Source organism: Accipiter gentilis, chromosome 22 (genome assembly GCF_929443795.1).
Source record: "Accipiter gentilis chromosome 22, bAccGen1.1, whole genome shotgun sequence".
NCBI lineage: Eukaryota > Metazoa > Chordata > Aves > Accipitriformes > Accipitridae > Astur > Astur gentilis.
Window position 1 is genome coordinate 8,645,287 of NC_064901.1, and position 20,245 is coordinate 8,665,531.

Below are 20,245 nucleotides of genomic sequence, written 5' to 3' on the forward strand. Positions count from 1 at the left end.
TACCGTGTGCTGGGGGCTACTTGCCTGGAAGATGGCAGCGGCTGAAACCTATCAAAGATTCAGCAGCTTTTACAGCAATTGCAGTTAACACGGCTTTTAAGAAAATCTGCGTGAATGTTTTTGGCAGATAATATATTTTGAAATGTACTATAGTAAATCTATGCTAATTCCCACTAGAAAAAAAGCAAATTATATACAAATTTTGTTTCCATACCTCATGGCTTAATACTTGTTATGTTCATATAAACAGGATATTAGCACTGTATACCAAATCTTCCCAGATGAGGTGTTGGGATCAGGACAGTTTGGAATTGTTTATGGAGGTAAGACTTTGGTGTGTTGTACAATTATGCTTAAGATAGAAAATTTCTGGAATGGTGGAAGTATTTGGACTCTGAAATGTTTTGTTCCAGAAATTAGCTGCCCATTGTTTTATGTAAGTAGTATTCTTTAAACAGTGAAACTGTTTTTTGTTGACAAAGTCTTTTTGTAGTTTGAAGTTTTCTACCCAGCAGTGGGTCAGTGTATATTAATAGCTTCATATTCTCTATAAGTTCTATTAAAGAAAGCCCTGAAGTGCAGAAAACTGTACTTTTTGAGAACTATAATGGATGAAAAAAATAAAATTTCTTCTTCCTGTTGTTTTTCTTGGTGTGATTTTGTGAGCTTTTTTCTTTGTTTTTTCAGTAGTTTGTCAGAATTGTTTCTCTCTTTTATTTTTTTATCAATTTTTCCTCTCTTTTTTTCTCATTTTTTTCAGCAGTTTTGGGGTTGTATTTAGGTACAGCTGTTGTTTGGACAGTGTGAAGTGAGAACTAACAACAAATTTCTCACTGAAGAATCTCTGTGGCTCTCTGATAAACCTGGGACATGCACACACATGCCTAAGGGTGATCACCTATTTCATTATTTGCTAGGCTGGAGCTACTATTGATGGACTAAGCCTACAGCCTGCCAGTTGCAGAGAATATAGCTTAGGTATATGAACAAGCATATATAGAGAGATATATAGATATATATCAGAAAGTTAACTTTGCATCTTTATTGTTGAAATGCAGAGCTGACTTTCTCATATGTGTATGTTTCTTACATGTTTAAACAGCTTTGTCAGGTGATAATAAGAGAAATTCTCTTGTCAAAGGGTAGAAAGAAGGGAAATGACAGAAAACTTTTAATGACTTAGTGGTTTAATTTGCTGCAAGCCTGCTCTGAGAATTACTTGGTTGTGGCCATTTGTACAACCCAGTGAAAGTGGAACACTGTTCAGAATTAATCATGTTAATTGATAGAGGCCTTTTGTTTTATTAATGCAGGAAAACATCGCAAAACAGGAAGAGATGTTGCCATTAAAATAATTGACAAACTAAGGTTTCCAACTAAACAGGAAAGTCAACTTCGTAATGAAGTTGCAATTTTACAGGTATTTTTCTATTCTTTTTTACTGTATTAACTCCATTTATACATTTCTATAAATACCAGATAATATGATAATTATTTTAATTTATAATCACTAGTATTTTTGCAAAAATACTAAAAAAATACTAGTATTTTTGCTGCTTAATCTGCATAAACAGCCAAGACCAAATGTATTGGCAATGTCAGGGTACGAATTACAATTTCTGCGGTTTTAAGCACCAGGCATGATAAGGAAAATGTATGTTTGTTAAACTAATTTGAAGTTCATCCATTCTCTTGTATTGTCCCTAGAAATTTCATGCCTGTTGCCTACAGTTTAGGCACACGGTTTAAATGATGAAATACTGAGACATTTAGGGGAAATACTGAAACTGGATTAGGGGGGTCTGAAGACTGGCTATGTAATGATAAAACCTACTGATCATGTTGGGAAATCTAGTGCTCTATTTATCTTTAATAGAATCTTCATCATCCTGGGGTTGTGAATCTGGAGTGTATGTTTGAGACGCCGGAAAGAGTGTTTGTTGTTATGGAAAAACTCCATGGAGACATGCTGGAGATGATCTTATCAAGTGAAAAGGGCAGATTGCCAGAGAGAATAACAAAGTTTTTAATTACTCAGGTAAGAAATTAATTACAGACCTAGAAGGAGTTTTGAGATCAATTATTATCACTGTTTCTTATGTTTTGCTTTTGGCATAAGTTACCTGCCTGATTTACGAAAGCCTGAATTGTAATATCAGGGATGGTAAGACAGCTTTGTGTACATTATCTGATAGGTAGGAAACCATGAAGAGGACCTAGAACTAGGCACTTGTACAGCTCTCTGGCTACTGGATGGAAGGACTGTCAAACTACAGTTTCTCATATGCTTGAACAATTAAGCACAAGAAGGGGATGCAAAGTACTAACAACAAACTGTTGAAGACCTACACCAAGAAATTTAAGCCTCTTCAATAGCCCCATACCTAACTATTGCAGTTCATCGTAGGCACTTTTGTGCATATTTTCTGTGCTGAAATTGGATCTTGGCACTACCTCTGATTAAACGAGTCTGTTTTCCTGTATGACTTCTGTTAACAATGTGATCTGGGATTCTCCTTGTTCTTCCTGTTGTCATATTATCATATTGATTCTTTGGCTGCCCAAACACTGGTTTAATTTTAGATACACTATTGAGTAGAGAGCCACCTCAGAGCCAGGGCAGCCTGTGTTTCAGCAGTCAGGAAAAAGAAAGGAGCAGGAACAACAGTGTTGCGGTGGAAGTTTATTATTTGGGTGTCTTGGTTTAACCCCAGCCAGCAACTAGGCACCATGCAGCTGCTCACTCACTTCCCCCCCCACCCAGTGGGATGGGGAGAGAATCAGAGGAAAAAAGTAAAAAGTGGGTTGAGATACATAGTTTAGTAGGACAGAAAGGAAGAAAGTAATAACGTTGATGATGATAAAGATGGTTTAACTGGACAGAAAGGAAGAAAATGATGATTATAATAATAATAACAATAATAAAATGACAATAATAATAAAAGGATTGGAATATACAAGTGATACACAATGCAATTGCTCACCACCCACTGACCGATGCCCAGTTTAGTCGCTGAGTGGTGATTCCCCCAGACCCATTCCCCCCAGTTTATATACTAGACATGACATCACATGGTATGGAATACCCCGTTGGCCAGTTGGGGTCAGCTGCCCTGGCTGTGTCCCCTCCCAACTTCTTGTGCCCCTCCAGCCTTCTTGCTGGCTGGGCATGAGAAGCTGAAAAATCCTTGACTTTAGACTAAACACTACTTAGCAACAACTGAAAACATCAGTGTGTTATCAACATTCTTCTCATACAGAACTCAAAACGTAGCACTATACTAGCTACTAGGGAGAAAGTTAACTCTATCCCAGCTGACACCAGGACGTTGGGGTAGAAGGTAGCAGTTTTCAGGCTTTCATGGGCAAAATTGCCACCAGCTTCAGAATTTGGTTTCTTGCCTTCCCAGGTTCATTCAGGTTCTTCACCATTCCCTGCTCTAATGTAGTGGGAAATGCTTCCAGCCCCTGACCAGACACAAGGAATGGAGTTAAAGCCCCAGGAACAGGATGGTTATCTGTTGCACTCTGTTGCCATGTTCTTGTGTGTATGTCAGAATAAAAATACATGCAATGCTCCTTATGCTTTCTCTCCTCAAGAAAATGCTTAAATTGAATCACTTAGTATTTCTGTGAAATTTTTTGAGTGAATTTAGATCTCAAAGGTCATTTTGCAAATGTTTCTGCATCCAACGACTTCACACAAAAAAAGTAAACAAGTACTTAGAACCTAGTTTTTTAAAAAATGTTTAGAATATAAAGTCTTTGGAGGGGAAAGAATCATATTACGTACAGTGAAACATCAAGAAAACTTGAGGCACAGTAAATAATAGATGACATTTTTGCTTTTTTTTCCATCATAGACATTCTTGTAAAAGGTACATTCTTGTTGGACTCTTTCTCTCTACACCAGTCCTTCCTTCTCTGATCACTGATATTGTCTGAACAATATAAAACAAAATCAAAAACAAGTACGACATTTAAAACTGAATTTCTTTCTGATTTGTTTCTTCTCAGATCCTTGTTGCTTTAAGACATCTTCATTTCAAAAATATTGTTCATTGTGACCTCAAACCAGAAAATGTGTTATTGGCATCAGCTGATCCTTTCCCACAGGCAAGTAGAAAATGCCCTTTCTTAAGATAAATTGTTCAAATTAGTAACTGATAGCAATGATGATTTTATGAACAAACAAAAAAGTGATTAATGACCTGTCTATATCTCCTCCAGGAACTACACAGAATTTTTAGATATGAAAAAACTGATCACTTATTCAACTAGATTTTCAAGTGTGACATAACTAATTGTGCAGTTGTTTCTAATTTGCTCACCATTACAACACAAATTACTTATCTGGCTGATTTGGTCTAGATAAGTGACAATTTGTAGGCAGTCACTGGAAAGACAGTTCTTTTTCTGAAAGTTAGGATAGAGCTCATGAAGAACAAGACCTGCTTCTTTAATGTTATGAATTTAAATGCCAGGTAGATTGCAGAATATTTAAATACACTTTCTGGCTCACTGTTTTATTTCTCATTAAAAGGTATTTGTGTCAGCTCCTGTTACCTTTGGTCTGCAGAGTTCATTTATAATCTCCCCCAGCTGCCCATATTCACAAGGGAGCACTATTGATAATTTGTAAATAATACCAATATTAATAATTGCAAAGGAAATATCCATACTGAGGCATTAAGTGAGAATTTTTAAGCAGCTAAATCTGTCCCTCTGAAGAAATCAGACAAGGTTTGCAGAGAGGCGGGGTCCACAATACAGTAAAAGTAGAAGTCCAAGAACTAAGTTTTATCAACTTGTTTCATTTAGGAAAAAGCCATAGGTAAAATAATTTTACTGTTTGCCATGTTCTTATGCTATGAATGAATAAGCATTACTTTATATTACTACTTTCACCAGGAGCCTGAGCTGTTACGCCCATCTAAAACTGTATTTATTTCATTCTAAGCTGTCCTGTTACTGATTTTACCATGGTTTATTCATGGAATGAAGTAATAGAGGAGATGCAATGGACTGGTCTAATGTCTCGGTGGATTAAGTGTCCTTGAAGGAACAATAGAGATGCATCTTGCAACTAAACCATGATAAAAGTTCCTCAACGATGTATTTGATAATAAAAATAATTTCTGCCTTACTATCGCATTTTTCTTGAAACAGGTAAAACTTTGTGATTTTGGCTTTGCCCGAATCATTGGAGAGAAATCATTTAGGCGTTCAGTTGTAGGAACACCGGCCTACCTTGCTCCAGAAGTGCTGAGGAACAAAGGCTATAACAGATCTCTGGATATGTGGTCTGTGGGTGTCATCATTTATGTAAGCCTCAGTGGTACCTTTCCATTCAACGAAGATGAAGACATACATGACCAAATCCAGAATGCTGCTTTCATGTATCCACCTAATCCATGGAAAGAAATTTCTCATGAAGGTAATATCTGTTTGTGGCTGTTTCTATATAAATGCTAAAAAAGAGTAGTTGTATTTTGCGCTTATATTTTTTTTTCCCTGTACATACCGGTGAAACAAAAAAAGATTTGAAATTTCAAGGTACCATAATGTACCATAACGTTATGTCTCTGGTTTTTGCTATCGGCTGCTTTAGACATTTCCTGCAGAGCATGTATAGACTGCATATGGCATAATCCTCTAGCATGAGATCTCTCCAGGAGGTGTTGAAGGAGGCACATAGCCACCTACAGATTGGGTTGCTGCAGAATCTTCCGGAGAACCTCAGCTGCCAGAACTGATGTTGCTTATATTTACTTCTGTACCTCTTCTTTCAGCTCTAGTGCTTCTGCAGCCTTTTTCTCGTTCTACTTGTGACAGTAATTTAGTTTCCATTCAGTAGGATGCTGTACCCTGATAGTCTTTCTGTGGAGAAGGTAAAAAAGACTGAACAATTCCAAGCAGATGAGGTTTCAAGAACAGTGTGAGAATGTGTCATAGAAAAGACTTTCTGCAGGGGGGGGGAAGGCTTGGAGATAACCAATGAGACTTTTGAAACTAGAGTTCTGGTCTGTGGCATCAAAGACTTTTGATAGTAAAAGAACAATGTGAATAATTAAGTATGAACATCTTTAAAGAAAGTAAATGAATTCTAAACACAACTAAGTAGGGCATTTAACAGAAATATCAATTCTGGTTTCACTAACATTTTCTTGCACATAACAAGCATTTTCAGGCAGTTTGATTTTTCTTTGGGGTTTTGGGGTTTTTAATCATTATCTTTATGTCCTTAGCTTTTTGCAAGATTGCTTCATAAGTCTTAAAGCAAAGGAAACGTATTTATAAACATCAGATTCTTATCTTTTTTTTTCTGAATTGAAATGTGTAACAAATTGAATTAAAATACTAGCATTTACAATTTCCATTATTTACAGTACTTTTTTTCTGGGTTTCAGTTGACATGTTTAACTGACATGTTAAATGTAGCTTAGAGAAGTGTGCCTACTGCTTGCTATAGTATATATTATGGCCATGTGAGATTCTCAGCTGAAAAATGCTTTGAGAGCATTGTCTGTTGTTTTATCTCAGTGGCAGATGAAGTTTGATGAGATCTGTTGGGGGGGGGAGGCTATAAATCTGCACAACTACACACTGAAGTCCTCCTGAACCTCCACACACTTCTGATATGTAAGCTGACAGAATCTGTTGGCAGCAATGCTTCATCTGGCGCTAGAGATAAGCAAACAGCAATCAACACAGAAGAGGCTGCAAGAAATTGTCTCCTACAGGTTTCTACTGTGATAGACAGAAGATCAATTTCTACAGTCAGAGGTGAAGATTCAGTAGAGCACCTACAGAAAACTCACCTACTGGGGTGCTATCTCTTCCTTTATAGAATTACAGCCTTCATTAAGAGTTAATGGATATCAGGCTGCAAACATACAGAATGGAGGGAAGGAACACACTTGAACAAATTACTAAGTTAAAATCTGCTTATACATTGTGATTTTATTATGTATTTTGAATTGCTAGCTGATATGCTAGCAATTCAATGCGCTAAACAAAAATCTGAAAAAAAGTTTGAAAAGATCCATTATGTTTAACACGGGATGTTGGAGTATAGATCTCTGTCCAAGTTTTACTTGATAATGCTGATTTTTAGAGCTCAAAATTGAACTCAAACTCCAGATTACATAGGGGAAATAAAGGAATGGTTTTCTCATGTCAGCTTCTCTGGTCCACGCTCCTGCACAGGTCACAAGAGGGGAGGTACATGGGCCCTGTGAACCTCCTGGCTCCATCCAATTTCTGTTATTTATGACCGTATAGCATGGTTAAAATACAAATCTGTACCTGGTGTCCTAACACAATTGATCTGGATTACAATTCTGAACAGTGCCGTGATAATTGATGCTACAAGTGGTTGAAGCATTTGGGGGGAAACAGATGATTTTAAAGATTTTATGAAGTTGCTTACTCAACATTGCAAATGAGAACAATTTGAAAAGGTATGTGCGTTTAAATGTAAACTGTGGTAACATGAAGCTCATTTCAAGCTAAAATACACTGGGGCTCATAAATTTCTCTGCAGAAAGTGCTGTAAATCTACAAAATTCAGACAGAGAATTAGTTTCAATCCCAACAGGTTAGGTTTGTGCACTTGAAAATCTTCCTTTAGCTTGTCATAGGCTCTTGCAGCTTCCCAAACAGGTTAAGCTAATGAATTGGATATTTACCTGCCATATCTTTTCCATTATTCTTTTTGCCAATTTTTCCTAATCATTAAACATTTTTCAACAGAAATTTTAAGACACATGACTATGATTTTTTTTTTTTAATTTTTTACATTTTCATATAAAAAGATCCACAATAGATTACTTCTAAAGGCACACTTGATTTCTAACTATTTCCTGGAATTTTTATTACAGCAGTAATTCTCCCAAGAGGGCAGTAATTATCATCAACTAGTTCTTCCACTCAAGCTTGTAAAGGAGTTACATAGCAGTGTGGAATGTGATGCTGCTGCAGAATTCGGCAAGATCTTTGTAAATAAACATTGATCAGGCAATTTCTTTCAAGCTGGTATGACTGAAATTACTGTCTTGAAGTATCTACACAGATATTTGCTTGCAAGAAGTATTATTCTTTGTTTTAAAATTAAAAGAAAATTATTTAAGTAGTTTTTACTTGTAAGAAGGAAAAAATGTCGAAGATCCAGCAGTTAGTCCAATTTAATTATTGACATTTAAAAACGTGTGCAAATATTTAAGAGAACTCTAACACATAATAAACAATCACAGTCTTCACAGAAGCCTGCAACCAAAATTTTGCTGCACTGCTATAGCATTACAAAATGGAAACCAAAATTGATTAGGCAAGTATCATTGTTGCAGATAAAATAAATGCAAAATACATATTATCTTTAATGCAGATAAGAAAGATCTTTTTAAAGTGTTCCGGTATGTGAATTTGAAAAATAGGAGCCATTTGTCAAAAAGTTACCATAAGTAAAACTAATGTAAATATTCTTCTTTCTTTCTCCATTACTTTACTGCTCTCTTCTCATATGTCCAAAAGACAGTGCTGGGCCCAAGCACTCTTTAACAATGGACTCTATGAATTGTACATTAAAGCTCGATTTTAAAAGTGGTACCTTCATCCAGAGACTATATTACATATCTCAGTAACAGCAGGCAGAAACTGAGAATTCAGTCAACTTAGAAGAGCTAGGCTAACATCTAAGAGGATTAGTATTAACTCTGATTTATGCATGCCAACAAAAGTGCTCAGGTTCTCTGACCATATAAAATGCAATTTGCATGATTTTTTTTTTTTTACTGCTGAAGTGTGTCACTACTGGTTGCTGTGAATGTTCACAATATGATAATCCTAGAAACACTTATAGAACAGTGAGAAGTAGTGGAAAGAATTACATATCCATTTGAGATTAAAAAAAAAAGAAAAAGAAATAAATGTTTGTTCAGACCTGTTGCTGTCTGTATGAACGATCCTGCTTGATATGCAAAGCAAGTGATGGGAGATAAGACAGACAACCTAGAACAATAGATTGGGGAGGGAGGGAGGTGACTTCACTACTGTACCAGGTTAGGATTACAAACACATGCAGCTGTTATACCTGAACTAGCTGCTGCTTAAACTGCAGGAACTCGTTTGCTTGAAATTCCATGTATGTACTTTTAGCGGAACTGTAAATGTTTCTAAAGTTGTGGGCTTTTTATCTTGTTATGAAATTTTCAGTTTAGATTAAGGGAAGCGATCATCAACCAAGTGTATTGCCAGTGTCTGTGCAACAACGATTTTATTAAAGGGCATATAATTTGTCACAGAATGGCTAATGAAAGCAGTGTTAGGAATTTCTGCATGCCTGTTGCAAAAATCGACACTGAGGAAAGCAGAACAACGCTCAAACCTCTTGTTTCTTGCTTATGACTATTACTGTGGCCCAGGGAGCCAAAGTGGATGTAAAACTTATTGCAACTGTAGTTATTTCAGTACTCTTTTCAGACCATTACTCATGTAAAAAGTTTAGGAATAGCTGAACTTAGTTATTGCCATGTTTACTTCTATTTATATTGTAATCAGAGAGGAATTAAAAGCTCAGATATTTTACTTTTTAGCAAAACCACATATTTCTTCTCATTTAAATGGATAGTGCACAAATTAGAGTGAATGGTTCTGTGTTTATCATCTCTTTGGTTTTAGTGCTCAGTAGATGCTTTTTCTGATATTGCCAAGCAACAGCATGTTAATTTGGGAGCTGGAATGCAGAGGGTAGCAAAACTGTAAAAGGAAGAAAAATAATGAGATAGGTCATACCTAAACATTATGTCTGGAAAAGCCACATCAGTGGTAAAGTAGCCTAAATGTTCGCATTCTGTGTTCTTTATTCAATTATTGGTCTTAAGGTAAAATCCAATTGGCTTTTAAAATTCTAAACTGCACTGCTGAGGCAATAGATTTGTAAAAACACATGACCCATAACAGTTTAAACTGCATGATTATATAAATAATACACTTAAAATAAAGTCTAGCAGGTTCAGAGCAAAAACATATGGGAAGAAATTGTATTTTGGAGGAAAAGTGTGTCAGGAACACAATAGCATGTTTATTTTCTTGAGAATTACCTTTTCTATAGCACTTTCTAGCAATTTTTAAAATAAAAAAAATACAGTCACAAGCCAACTCAGAAGGCAGAACCCATTTGAGGATAACATTTTTGAGTGTTTAATGTCTTTCAGCCACTATCAACAGTTCTGTCTTCTCTCCCACTCAGGAATGTGGTCTAGTCATTGACTATGACTCTCTTCTCTCCATAACGTGTCTGTCTGATGTCATAACATCTGGGTTAATCTCATCAACTCTTCCTGCTGAGAAATGCTAGCTTTTTTTGTGTAATGCTTTATCTGTCCTCTTCCCCCTTAAAATTTAACCTATAAAAACTAGGACCCTTCAGTTTTTGTAGCTCTCAGAAATGTGTTTTTTCCCAACTAATTATCCATTCAGAACATTTCTGTGAACATCAGTTCCTAAATCTTAGTCCTCATGCACAAAATCCCTTCTCTAACTTCACCAAACTCAATTGCTTTACATTTTAAGGTTTGTCAGAGATTGCGTGTGTACACACACGCACAATCGCACAGATTCCTTCATAGGGAGTTCTGATTTCCACCCTAATAAGCAGTTGCATTTTCCCACCTTTTTCCATTAGCTTCTTTCTTTTGAAAGAATACTTCCCAAAAACAGAGTTTGTGTTTGTATGTCTAAATAGAATTGTAAGACATTACCATGGAGATGTATTTACTATGGTAAACTTTGGATATCTTGTAGAAAACCAGGTTTTGTCACAGCCATTCAACATTCCATCGCTAAATCTGCTATTTCTGTTCTGTCTTCAATGTTTGTCAAGCCAGCTTAACTTTCCAAATTCACTGAATTGCTGCATGACAATTTGACCTTAATTCAGACTTCATTGTGGAATTTTGCTAGATATTCATACAGAGGAATCTACTTGCAAATTTCTTTCCTATTTTATAGCTTTAAATTTCACATCTGTCGAACACAGACCCTATTTTCAACAGCATTACTGTTCGTGTCCAACTTTGACCTCCCAGTCCACCAAATTTGCATCATCTTAAAAGATTTATTTTGGCTTAGCCACAGGTTACAAAAAATAAATACTGCTAAATATAAAGACAGAACTCCCTGGAGGATTTTGTGCCTGCCTGTTAGTGTATTTTACCTAGTGTGTCTTCACTGTGGTGTCTGGTCTTTTGAACTGCATAGTCCTAAAATGTGCTGTGTCAAGCTTTGGATTATTCATGGTGCATTTCATTCTGTTATGGAATTTTAATAAATCATTGTATTCATAATTCCCTTTTCATCAGCTACCAACACAGCTATTACTACTAGCCTGATGAGAGCTATGTGATGTGCACAGTGTTGATCAGGTGCTTCACATTACTTCATATTATTAAATAATTTGGGAAGAAGCAATGCAACTTCTTCCACGCTTTAAATTTGATCCTGGTGTGCCTGTTACACTGCTTTTGAGTCAGAAATAAATACCACAGCTGCCTTCAAGCCAGTATTTATTTAGACTTGTTTCACCATAATGTGAATAGAAACTCTGTTTCACACATTAATGAGAAAGTCACATGGGTGAGCATTAAGTACGAAGAGGTCAAATGCATGTTACAGCTCAAAGATGCTCTCTACCTCAGTAAATGTTTAACTAGCTGTTTAAACTAAGGTCTTGGCTCTACTTACACGTTTGCTAGGATAGATTAGTGTTAGAAAGCCTCCCTTGTAGAGGTGCAGCTTATAATTGCCAAGGATTTCTTTTGATAGTACAGCTGAAACCATGCCTCTGAAAATAATAAGCTCTGCTAGCTGAAGGTTATTTTTTGTCAAAATAACTGCATGTACACTAGAGCATTTGTCAACAAAGCTGTATTGACCAGCAGTAGGGAAGGGGTTTATATGTATGAAAGCATTATACCACTAATCAACAGAGCTATACTCAGAAAAATCCAGGGCCTAGGAAGTCTTAAGTTTTATATTAATGGCATCAGCTTAAATTTTTACAAGTGATGGCTGTGAAAGTAGTTAATATTATGGGTGTATGTTAAAAATTCTGGACCAAGTATAAATTTATTGTTAATTTAGGACTGCTTTTCTTTATATTCTTAAGGTGATTTATTTTTTATGACTTATACAAAAAGCTGAATGAAGCTTGTATGGTAGAACTAAATGAATGGTAGTTTCATAGAAGGGTTTTCAGGTATTTTGTAAACTTGTGTGTTAATTTGTGGGTCACATCCTAATTAATTTGATACTTAGAGTGAAAATTGTTACTGTGTCTCTACTACAATTAATTATTTGCCATACTAATAAACTGCCATAAGTAGTTCAGAAACATGAACGTCCTGACTCTGGAGGGTCTTTCCAGTAAAGTGCAACTAAAGAGCAATCTTTCCTAAAACTGAGGGGACATACAGCTTTTTGAAGTTGTATTTGAATCTTCCCATTGGGGATTCTGCTGAATGAGCACCTATCTAAATGACCAGTAGTCATGCTAGTGGAGTAGTTGGCTAGTTTATCCCCTTTAAGAAAGTCTCCAGCTGCTGGAACTTGATAAGCCCTCAGCTGGCTGCTTATGCTGTCCTTAAATCATGGGAAGTAAACAGGAGCCCATAAAAGTGTTAGAAAAAGCAGTACCATAATCCTTTCAGAACTTTCATTCAGGTTACTTCCTTCTTGATAACCTGTTGGATTCCCATAGATGATGTGCAGACCATAGGTGGTCTTTCTTAATGCTCTGCATTTATTGAATTATTGATTTTAGAGAAGAATATTGTCAAACTTTATAAAGCTCTTAAAATGTCTGGCAAGGATTACTTTAAAACCTGATTTAAAAAAAAATAATCAGTCTCTAGTGAAAATTCATAAAATTTACTTTAAAATACAGTGTATTTGCTACCCTCTCCTCAAAACTGCTTTGTCTTCCTAGAAGAAAATATAATTGCCTAACAATTCGTGCCCCAGTTTGGTCCCCTGAACCATATTTGAGTTGTATGTCTAAACTAAATGTTAATACCTTCCAAATTTTTATCTCCAGTGTTTTTAAGCAGTATAACTCAAAACATAATCATCAAATTATTAATTATATGATTATTTTTTTTTTAATTAAGAAGTTGCGTCAACATGAATCTTACTGTAGCCAGACCAAACCATATTAGATAGTGGTTGTCAGGACACTATCAGGACAGGATGATGTTTTTGTAAGCTGAAAGAGAGAGAATAACCAGGATATTTTCTCATTTCCTTTAAATAGTCCCACAGAACCTACCAGTGTCTGAACCTCTACAATTTAACACCGGTTAAATTCAGCATTTTCTCATTAACAGACTATCCAGATCCCTGAGGAAATCCTTGAATTTTTCAGTTCCAGCACTCAGCCTGTCTGTGTTGAACTCCCTGGCTTCTGCTTTCCTTTACACAGCACTGTCCTTTTGTTGCCTTGCCTGTATTTATCCTTTGCATCTTGATTTCTGATACTCGGAACTCTTATGCTTGAGAAGTGGCTTTTCTTGGATTGCATGTTTTCCTGGTAAAAAATAGCAAATGCTTTTTGCTGTTGAAACTCATGTCTGATCTGTCTCTTCACCTACATTTGAAAACTTTGAGTATTAAAGCAAATGGAATTGTATCAGATAGTTTGGGCCCTAAATCTTCATAATAGTCACGTTGCATTTGTGCTTATTTATTGCTAAGAGGCAAGTGATATTTGAAACTTTTCTGGCAAAAAGAACCCTAGATAAAGAACTAAAAATGAACACCAAAACTTGTTACAGAGACAGCGATATTCCAGTGGTGAAACAAGTGGACTATCTGTGTAAACTGTTCTGGAGAACAAATAATTGCTCAGTACTGACAATCTTAACCATCTAGTGAAGCTGCCTTTTCACTTTTGTCTTAGTTTCCTTCCCTATCCTTCTTTGTGTACCTTCTCTTGTGACTGTTCCTAGACCAATGCCATTCTGGTCTGTTCAACAAGCCATTGGCAATTTTCCCCAAGAATACAAAGAATTATGTTATTACATGTAGTATGTCATGTCCTGAAAGGAAAAAAAAAAGGGCAAAAGGGTCTTCATCCTGCTGTAACTTGAGGGAGACTGAATAGCTATGTATAATTTCATCACTTGTAAGGCTGACAGTCGTATCTGCTTCCAGTGGTTTGGACAGAAGATACATAGTAGAGACATTATCAATACTCCATGGCAGGAAGAATATTCAGTAGGTACTTGACAGTTTTAGAAGTACATCTTGGGAAACGTGCACTTATATCTCAACAGTTGGCTGATTGAAATCAATTCTCAGGACAATCAACTCTTTCATCAAGCTCTTGACCTATTTGCCAAACAAGATTCATAGTAAATGATGAAAAATTATCTCTGAAGATCATATACACCTGAATACCTCTGAAGATAATAAACAAATGGGAACCCTGTTAAATTCACATTCAGCACTGGCCTATTTATCAAAAGACAGACTGAAGTCTTATTGTAATTCTGCTGAATTTAAGGGTAAGGTGACAGTGTTGCAGAAGATGCTGATATCTGCCAATGCCCAGATTTACCACAGTGGGTAAGGACTATGTTCTTCTCCAAGCATCAGATAAAAACAATGTCCACTACTTTTTCCGAAGTTATATCAGAAGTCACTGTATAACTGAACCATGCCATATGACTTGATTTTCCTGTCTCTTCCTCAGGGCTTGGAACTTGAGAACTTCTCTTACCAATAAAGAGGAAAAAGATGAACCCCACTATTTCGGAAAACAAATGAGTTTTCAGAATGCTACCATCTATCAGTAGTGGTCCTATTAGCTATCCACTGGCTGTCTGATCCCACATCCACTTCACAGACATTTTGAGAGAGAACAAAATAAACAGGAATTAGAAAGTTTAGCATGAACTGTACTTTACACTAAAAGAGACAGTAGCTAAACGCCTGTTTTTCCAGAACAGGAAAAATAAAATTAGGACCATCTGCTCCAGGAAAAGCATGGCTCGGAACCTCTGGCAATGTCTTCTTTGTCAGAAGCCCTGAGATTTCTTTTATCTCATTCCCACAATTGCTTTGATTTCCAAGATAATATTCAGCACCAGGAAGTCAGGGCTACTTTAGTGATAGCCAGCTTTTGCTAAGAATAGGTTTGTCTGTCAAACTGACTGCATACATCCAGATAGGCTGCCATATACATTCCCATTTTTGTGGGCATTGTGCTCATTGTGCTCTGCCTCATGGCAGAAACACACAGGAAGCTCTAGTTGGCAAATGAGCCTGGGGAGAGGAAGCCTCTTTTGAAAAAGAAAAGTTTTTTCATATTGCTGCACAAATACAACCTCAGAGATGTAGCAATTTAAAGAATTCTGTCCCATCTTCTGCTCTTAAAACAGACAAGATGATTATTCAGCTCCTTCAAAACCCAGCTGGCAACAATGTCCATCTCACATTTCAGACCCAATTCCCCTCAGTGATGCCACATTTCTGTGTTACTTTCAAGATCATCTTTCCCTGTCACCATGATATAAACAAAAAATAAAGATGTAAACCAGCATACTTTGGACAAGCCAAGGGATACTGTGATTAAATGGGAAAGTTGCAGTAATATTATAATTCCTTGTGGCCAGTCAATTATTCTATAACAATAAACTCCCCCAGAACACATACTGAACATTTAGCACCACCTAGAATAGAATTTAACCTTACATGATACCCTCATTTTTTTATTTTTTAATTTTTTTTAATGGTTTTAGTAGATGCATTTAAAGCTTAGCAGATTTTTCCAGATGGGTCACTCAGTGCAGTTCCATGCACTGGTCATTGACTCATGGGCCTCTTCTCTTCAGGAACCACAGCACACATACCTATAACCTCAGTGAATCATTGACTCCTTCAAAAACACAGAAATTAAGAAATTTATAAAGAACCCCTCTCACCTTTATGAAACACCAGACTGCTGACTAGCAGGTAGAAGCAATGCTCAGTTGAAAAGAGTAGTATTGCAAGACTTGTGACTTACAAAACCTGCTACTCAGTGCCTGGGAAGGTGCTGCTGTTAGTCATATAAAAGCGATACTGGGAGTCTCAGAGTAAAATATATATATGTATAGATATATGTGTGTGTGTGTGTTTACTGTGGTACCTGAAGAATACAGTACTCCTCGCTTACATGAGATTTTTTTTCACTTGAGCAGGAACTGAATGAGGATTATCTTCAGTCTTTGCTGTGTGCCTGCAAATGAACACACAGAAGTAGATGATATGCTAGCTAGCAGGCAACTGTTCAGTAAAACAGTTGTAATCCCATTAGGAGGGGTTGCATGGGTACCTTCAAAGACAGCAACATTGACTGCAGCTTTTTAAAAAGCTGGAATAAGAAAGGATAACTGTCCCCTTCTTACCACTACCATGTCTGTCTGTCTCTCTGTTTACGTGTCCTAGTTGAAACAAATATATTTAAACTGACATTTTCCACTATTATTTCTTTTCAGCTATTGACCTGATAAATAATTTGTTGCAAGTGAAAATGAGAAAGCGCTACAGTGTGGACAAAACATTAAGCCATCCATGGTTACAGGTATTGCTACAATTCCATGGTTTTTCTTATGCATTTAGGCTCTAAGTATGTAACAAATTTTCATCTTTAAGCAGAGTAGAATCTAAGCAAATCTACAAACCTGAAGATGTTTTCAGATCATGAGAACCTCATACTCCTTCACCAGTTTACCTACAGATTCTTATTAATTTCTGAAGTATTAAATTCCAATACTAAACTCTCTCATGTTTTCAAAATACGCTACAAAAATATTTTATCTTGTTTGTCCACTGAGAACATGATGTATATAAAAAAACCCTTTATAGTCATTTGACTTGCGTTATCTCATTGCCTGGACTCTACCCTGATTCACTTCTTATTAAAGCTAATCAATGGGCTTTCACTTCACAGTCATCAGAAGAACTAGTGAAGTTGTATCTTTCCAGGAAGAGACGTTAGCCACCTTCAACTGAAATTTTCAACTAAAAACTGAAATGTTAGGAATTTTTGAGAGGCTAACAGCCACTGTCTTCTGTGATAATTTTTTTTATCCAGCAGCAGCCAAATCACTGCAAGTTAAAGACCTAAACCAGAGTCATTTCAGTGAACAGCCAGGGCTGGGGCCGGCCCCGGGGAAGGGCATTGGGCCCCTCCCTGGGGACGGGGACAGGCTGAGGCCAGGCTGGGACATCAGGCTGCGGGATCTCCCAAGGGATCCATGTTTGCCTCTAGGAAAGTAATCATGGCATGAGCATGGCACAGATAGATGCGTAATCCACGGTCCTAAAGGCGGCATCTTTACCCACGCTGAAAGCTGAGTCCTACTGCAGTACCTTATAGCTGCAACTGTTTCTCAAAGTAGAGGGTGACCTGCTGGCGTAGGAGGAAAAGGGCTGCCACCTCCCACCCTGCCCTCCGCCTTCCCCAGGGACTTTTCTCCTGGGCTTGCTTTCTTCCTCCCAGATTTCCTGTCATTCTTTAGTCTTTTCCTCCAAGACTGCTCTTCTCCGTGACAACCATTGTAGAATGCGTTTGTCTGAGCCTCTGGGGACTGGAGAGGTGATCTGGGCTAAGGTCTGCAGCAAGGCTGCTGGCAGTCTCACATGGTGGGACAGAGGCCTTCACCTCTCTACATCCACTTTTATCACTTGTGCGATAGTGAGTGGAGATGAACTAAGGCGAGGTAGTAGAGCGGCAGCTCTAGCACCGTGGGTGAGATGAGTCCTCTTTCTAGAAAAGCCCAACCTTGAAATGCTAAGGAAAGAGAACAGTGGTGTGGGGCAGTGAGACTTAGAGGTGATTTCTGAGAGGATGTCTGTGTAAGAAGTGGGCCAAGGGATGTGAGACACTAAGGACGAAGGCATCCATGCATTTACAGCGTGGGGGCTTTCTGGTGCTTTGGCTATGAGACCAGGGTTGTGTCTAAGGTTGAGACAAGGTGAAGGAGAAAAAAGAAAACTGGATACAGGATTGTGAGCAGAGGTTAGTCTGCGTGGGCCCAGGATTGGCTTTATTACTGCAGCTTCATGTATGCTTTGGGTGGGAATAAGAAAGAAAATTATTAAACTTGAGATACACTTCAGGCAGATCGGAGGCTGCAGAGCATGATGATCTAAACAGAATGAGTACCAAACCAGTTTCCAGCCGTACTGCTGACTGTCAACACGGAGTTCCAAAGTACCTTGATATTTAAATGTATACATCTCTGAGCACACCAGTAATTGCCTAAGTTTGGAAAAGCAGATTTTTTTCTAGCTCAAGCTGAATTCATATTGTTCACCATTATACTGAGATGGAGCACTATCTGAAACGGATCACTAGGATGTACAGTTGTGATTTAAAGATGTTTCTTCTTCCTTATTCATCTTGTGTCTAGTGTGAGGAATTGTTTTACTGCTGTGCCTCATTTAGATATTATGGAAATCTGTAAACTATCCATACCTTCTACAAAACAACCTGTAACATCTCCAGACTATGCTTATGACAGAGTTTAATAAAATTAATTTATCAAGCAATCCTCTAGAGATAAAACCTATCTCTATAGGCAGATTTCATATTTATTAATTACAAGATTTTTCCATTCTGGAGAAATAGAGATGCATGACCTTTAGGTTGCTGAGTTAATAGCACTTTGCATAGTATTGGTAGTAGAAGGGAATGTCGTTTATTTTAGGAAATTTAAAACTAATGCTGTTATTCTGTTTCAGGACTATCAAACCTGGTTAGATTTAAGGGAACTTGAATGTAAAATGGGGGAACGTTACATCACCCATGAAAGTGATGACTCCCGATGGGAACAGTATTCAGGAGAACATGGATTGCAGTATCCAGCACACCTTATCAGTCAAAGTGCTAACCATAATGAAAACACCAGGCTAGAAGAAACAGAAATGAAAGCCCTCAGTGAGCGTGTCAGCATCCTTTAAGTTGCATCCCCTATAATCTGTCAAAACACTGTGGAATTAATAAATACATACGGTCAGGTTTAACGTTTGCCTTGCAGAACTGCCATTATTTTCTGTCAGATGGGAACAAAGCTGTTATGCTGTTACACTGTTGATGTATCTGAGTTGCCAAGACAAATCAACAGAAACATTTTTGTGTGACCAACTGTGTTGTATTTACAAAAGTTCCCAGAAACACTAAACTTGTTATTGTGAATGATTCATGTTGTATTTAATGTATTAAAACCTGTCTCCACGGTGCCTTTGCAAACTAGTGTTTTTCTTACTTGAGCCTCATTTTGGTAAGAGAGAACTTTCCCATGAAGATCTGGGGGGTTTTTTGTGCATCGTTAGTATTGTAATGTAAGCAAACTCTTGAAGAGTAGATTATAACTGCTGTTCTGTGAACAACTTCTACCATTTGGATACAAGCTTTATTTAGTGTTGAAAAAATAGAAAAAGCAAAAAATAACAAATTGCATAGCACTGTACAGTTTCAAATCGGATAACCTGTGTGTATGTGTTTGTGTATACAGATACACACACACACACACACTCACAGAGTATAACTTGCTCTTAAGCCTAAATGCCTTAGTAATGTAAACTGCAGCATATGTCGGTTGTATTTCCCCTTTTCTTAAAGTATTCTTCTCCAATATGAATATTCTCTGATATGTACATTTAGAAGCTAACTTGTTCACTTTGTGTATGTTTTCAATAAAAGTCTTGTTAAAACAGGTTCATTTGTTTAATCTTTCTGTTTAAAATATCCCTGGAATGGCATCAGAAGTAGGTAGAGTAAATTAGTTGATGATTGAGAAGCCCATGTGGAGATAGGTAGGAAAATGTTGCTGGCTAACCTGCCTACCTATAAAGCATATTTTGTAAGAACCTACTTGGACTGATTTTATATCATAAATTCAATCAGTTTTGAAACTTACTGGGGGAGTGGGGAAATTGAGGACACATTAATGGGAATGTAGTTTTCAGAGAAATTTGCTGCTTCTGCTTTTCCACTGAATTCCATTGAACTGACAAGGTAGTATGGATCTCCCCTGCTCTCCTTCCCCTAAAAACTTTAAAGATACTAATTTTCATTTCTAACAATTACTTAGCATTCCAACACTAAGCTGTTTAGTTTTAACTGTGAGAGAGGTTCAGGCTGCACTGTAAAACATGTGCCAGAGTGACTCAGTGACAAGCTGAAAATTATTCTATGCCA

General features: G+C 37.1%; 1 protein-coding gene across 6 annotated transcripts in view; it reads left to right on the plus strand.

The window, feature by feature from the left end:
- Positions 1-19,282, plus strand: part of PRKD1 (protein kinase D1) — a 150,109-nt gene extending 130,827 nt beyond the window's left edge. For 4 of the 6 annotated variants that reach the window (XM_049825131.1, XM_049825132.1, XM_049825133.1 and 1 more), the window contains 7 exons: positions 251-323; positions 1,314-1,420; positions 1,877-2,038; positions 4,018-4,116; positions 5,170-5,437; positions 16,536-16,621; positions 18,787-19,282. In XM_049825131.1, coding sequence (XP_049681088.1) covers positions 251-323; positions 1,314-1,420; positions 1,877-2,038; positions 4,018-4,116; positions 5,170-5,437; positions 16,536-16,621; positions 18,787-19,005 — 1,014 coding nt within the window. In that variant the 3' untranslated portion in view covers positions 19,006-19,282. Of the gene's footprint in view, positions 1-250; positions 324-1,313; positions 1,421-1,876; positions 2,039-4,017; positions 4,117-5,169; positions 5,438-7,351; positions 7,464-14,330; positions 16,624-18,786 lie in introns of those variants that run through there. The other 2 variants (XR_007509124.1, XR_007509123.1) reach the window with 2 other exon arrangements.
- The last annotated feature ends 963 nt before the right edge of the window (positions 19,283-20,245 follow it).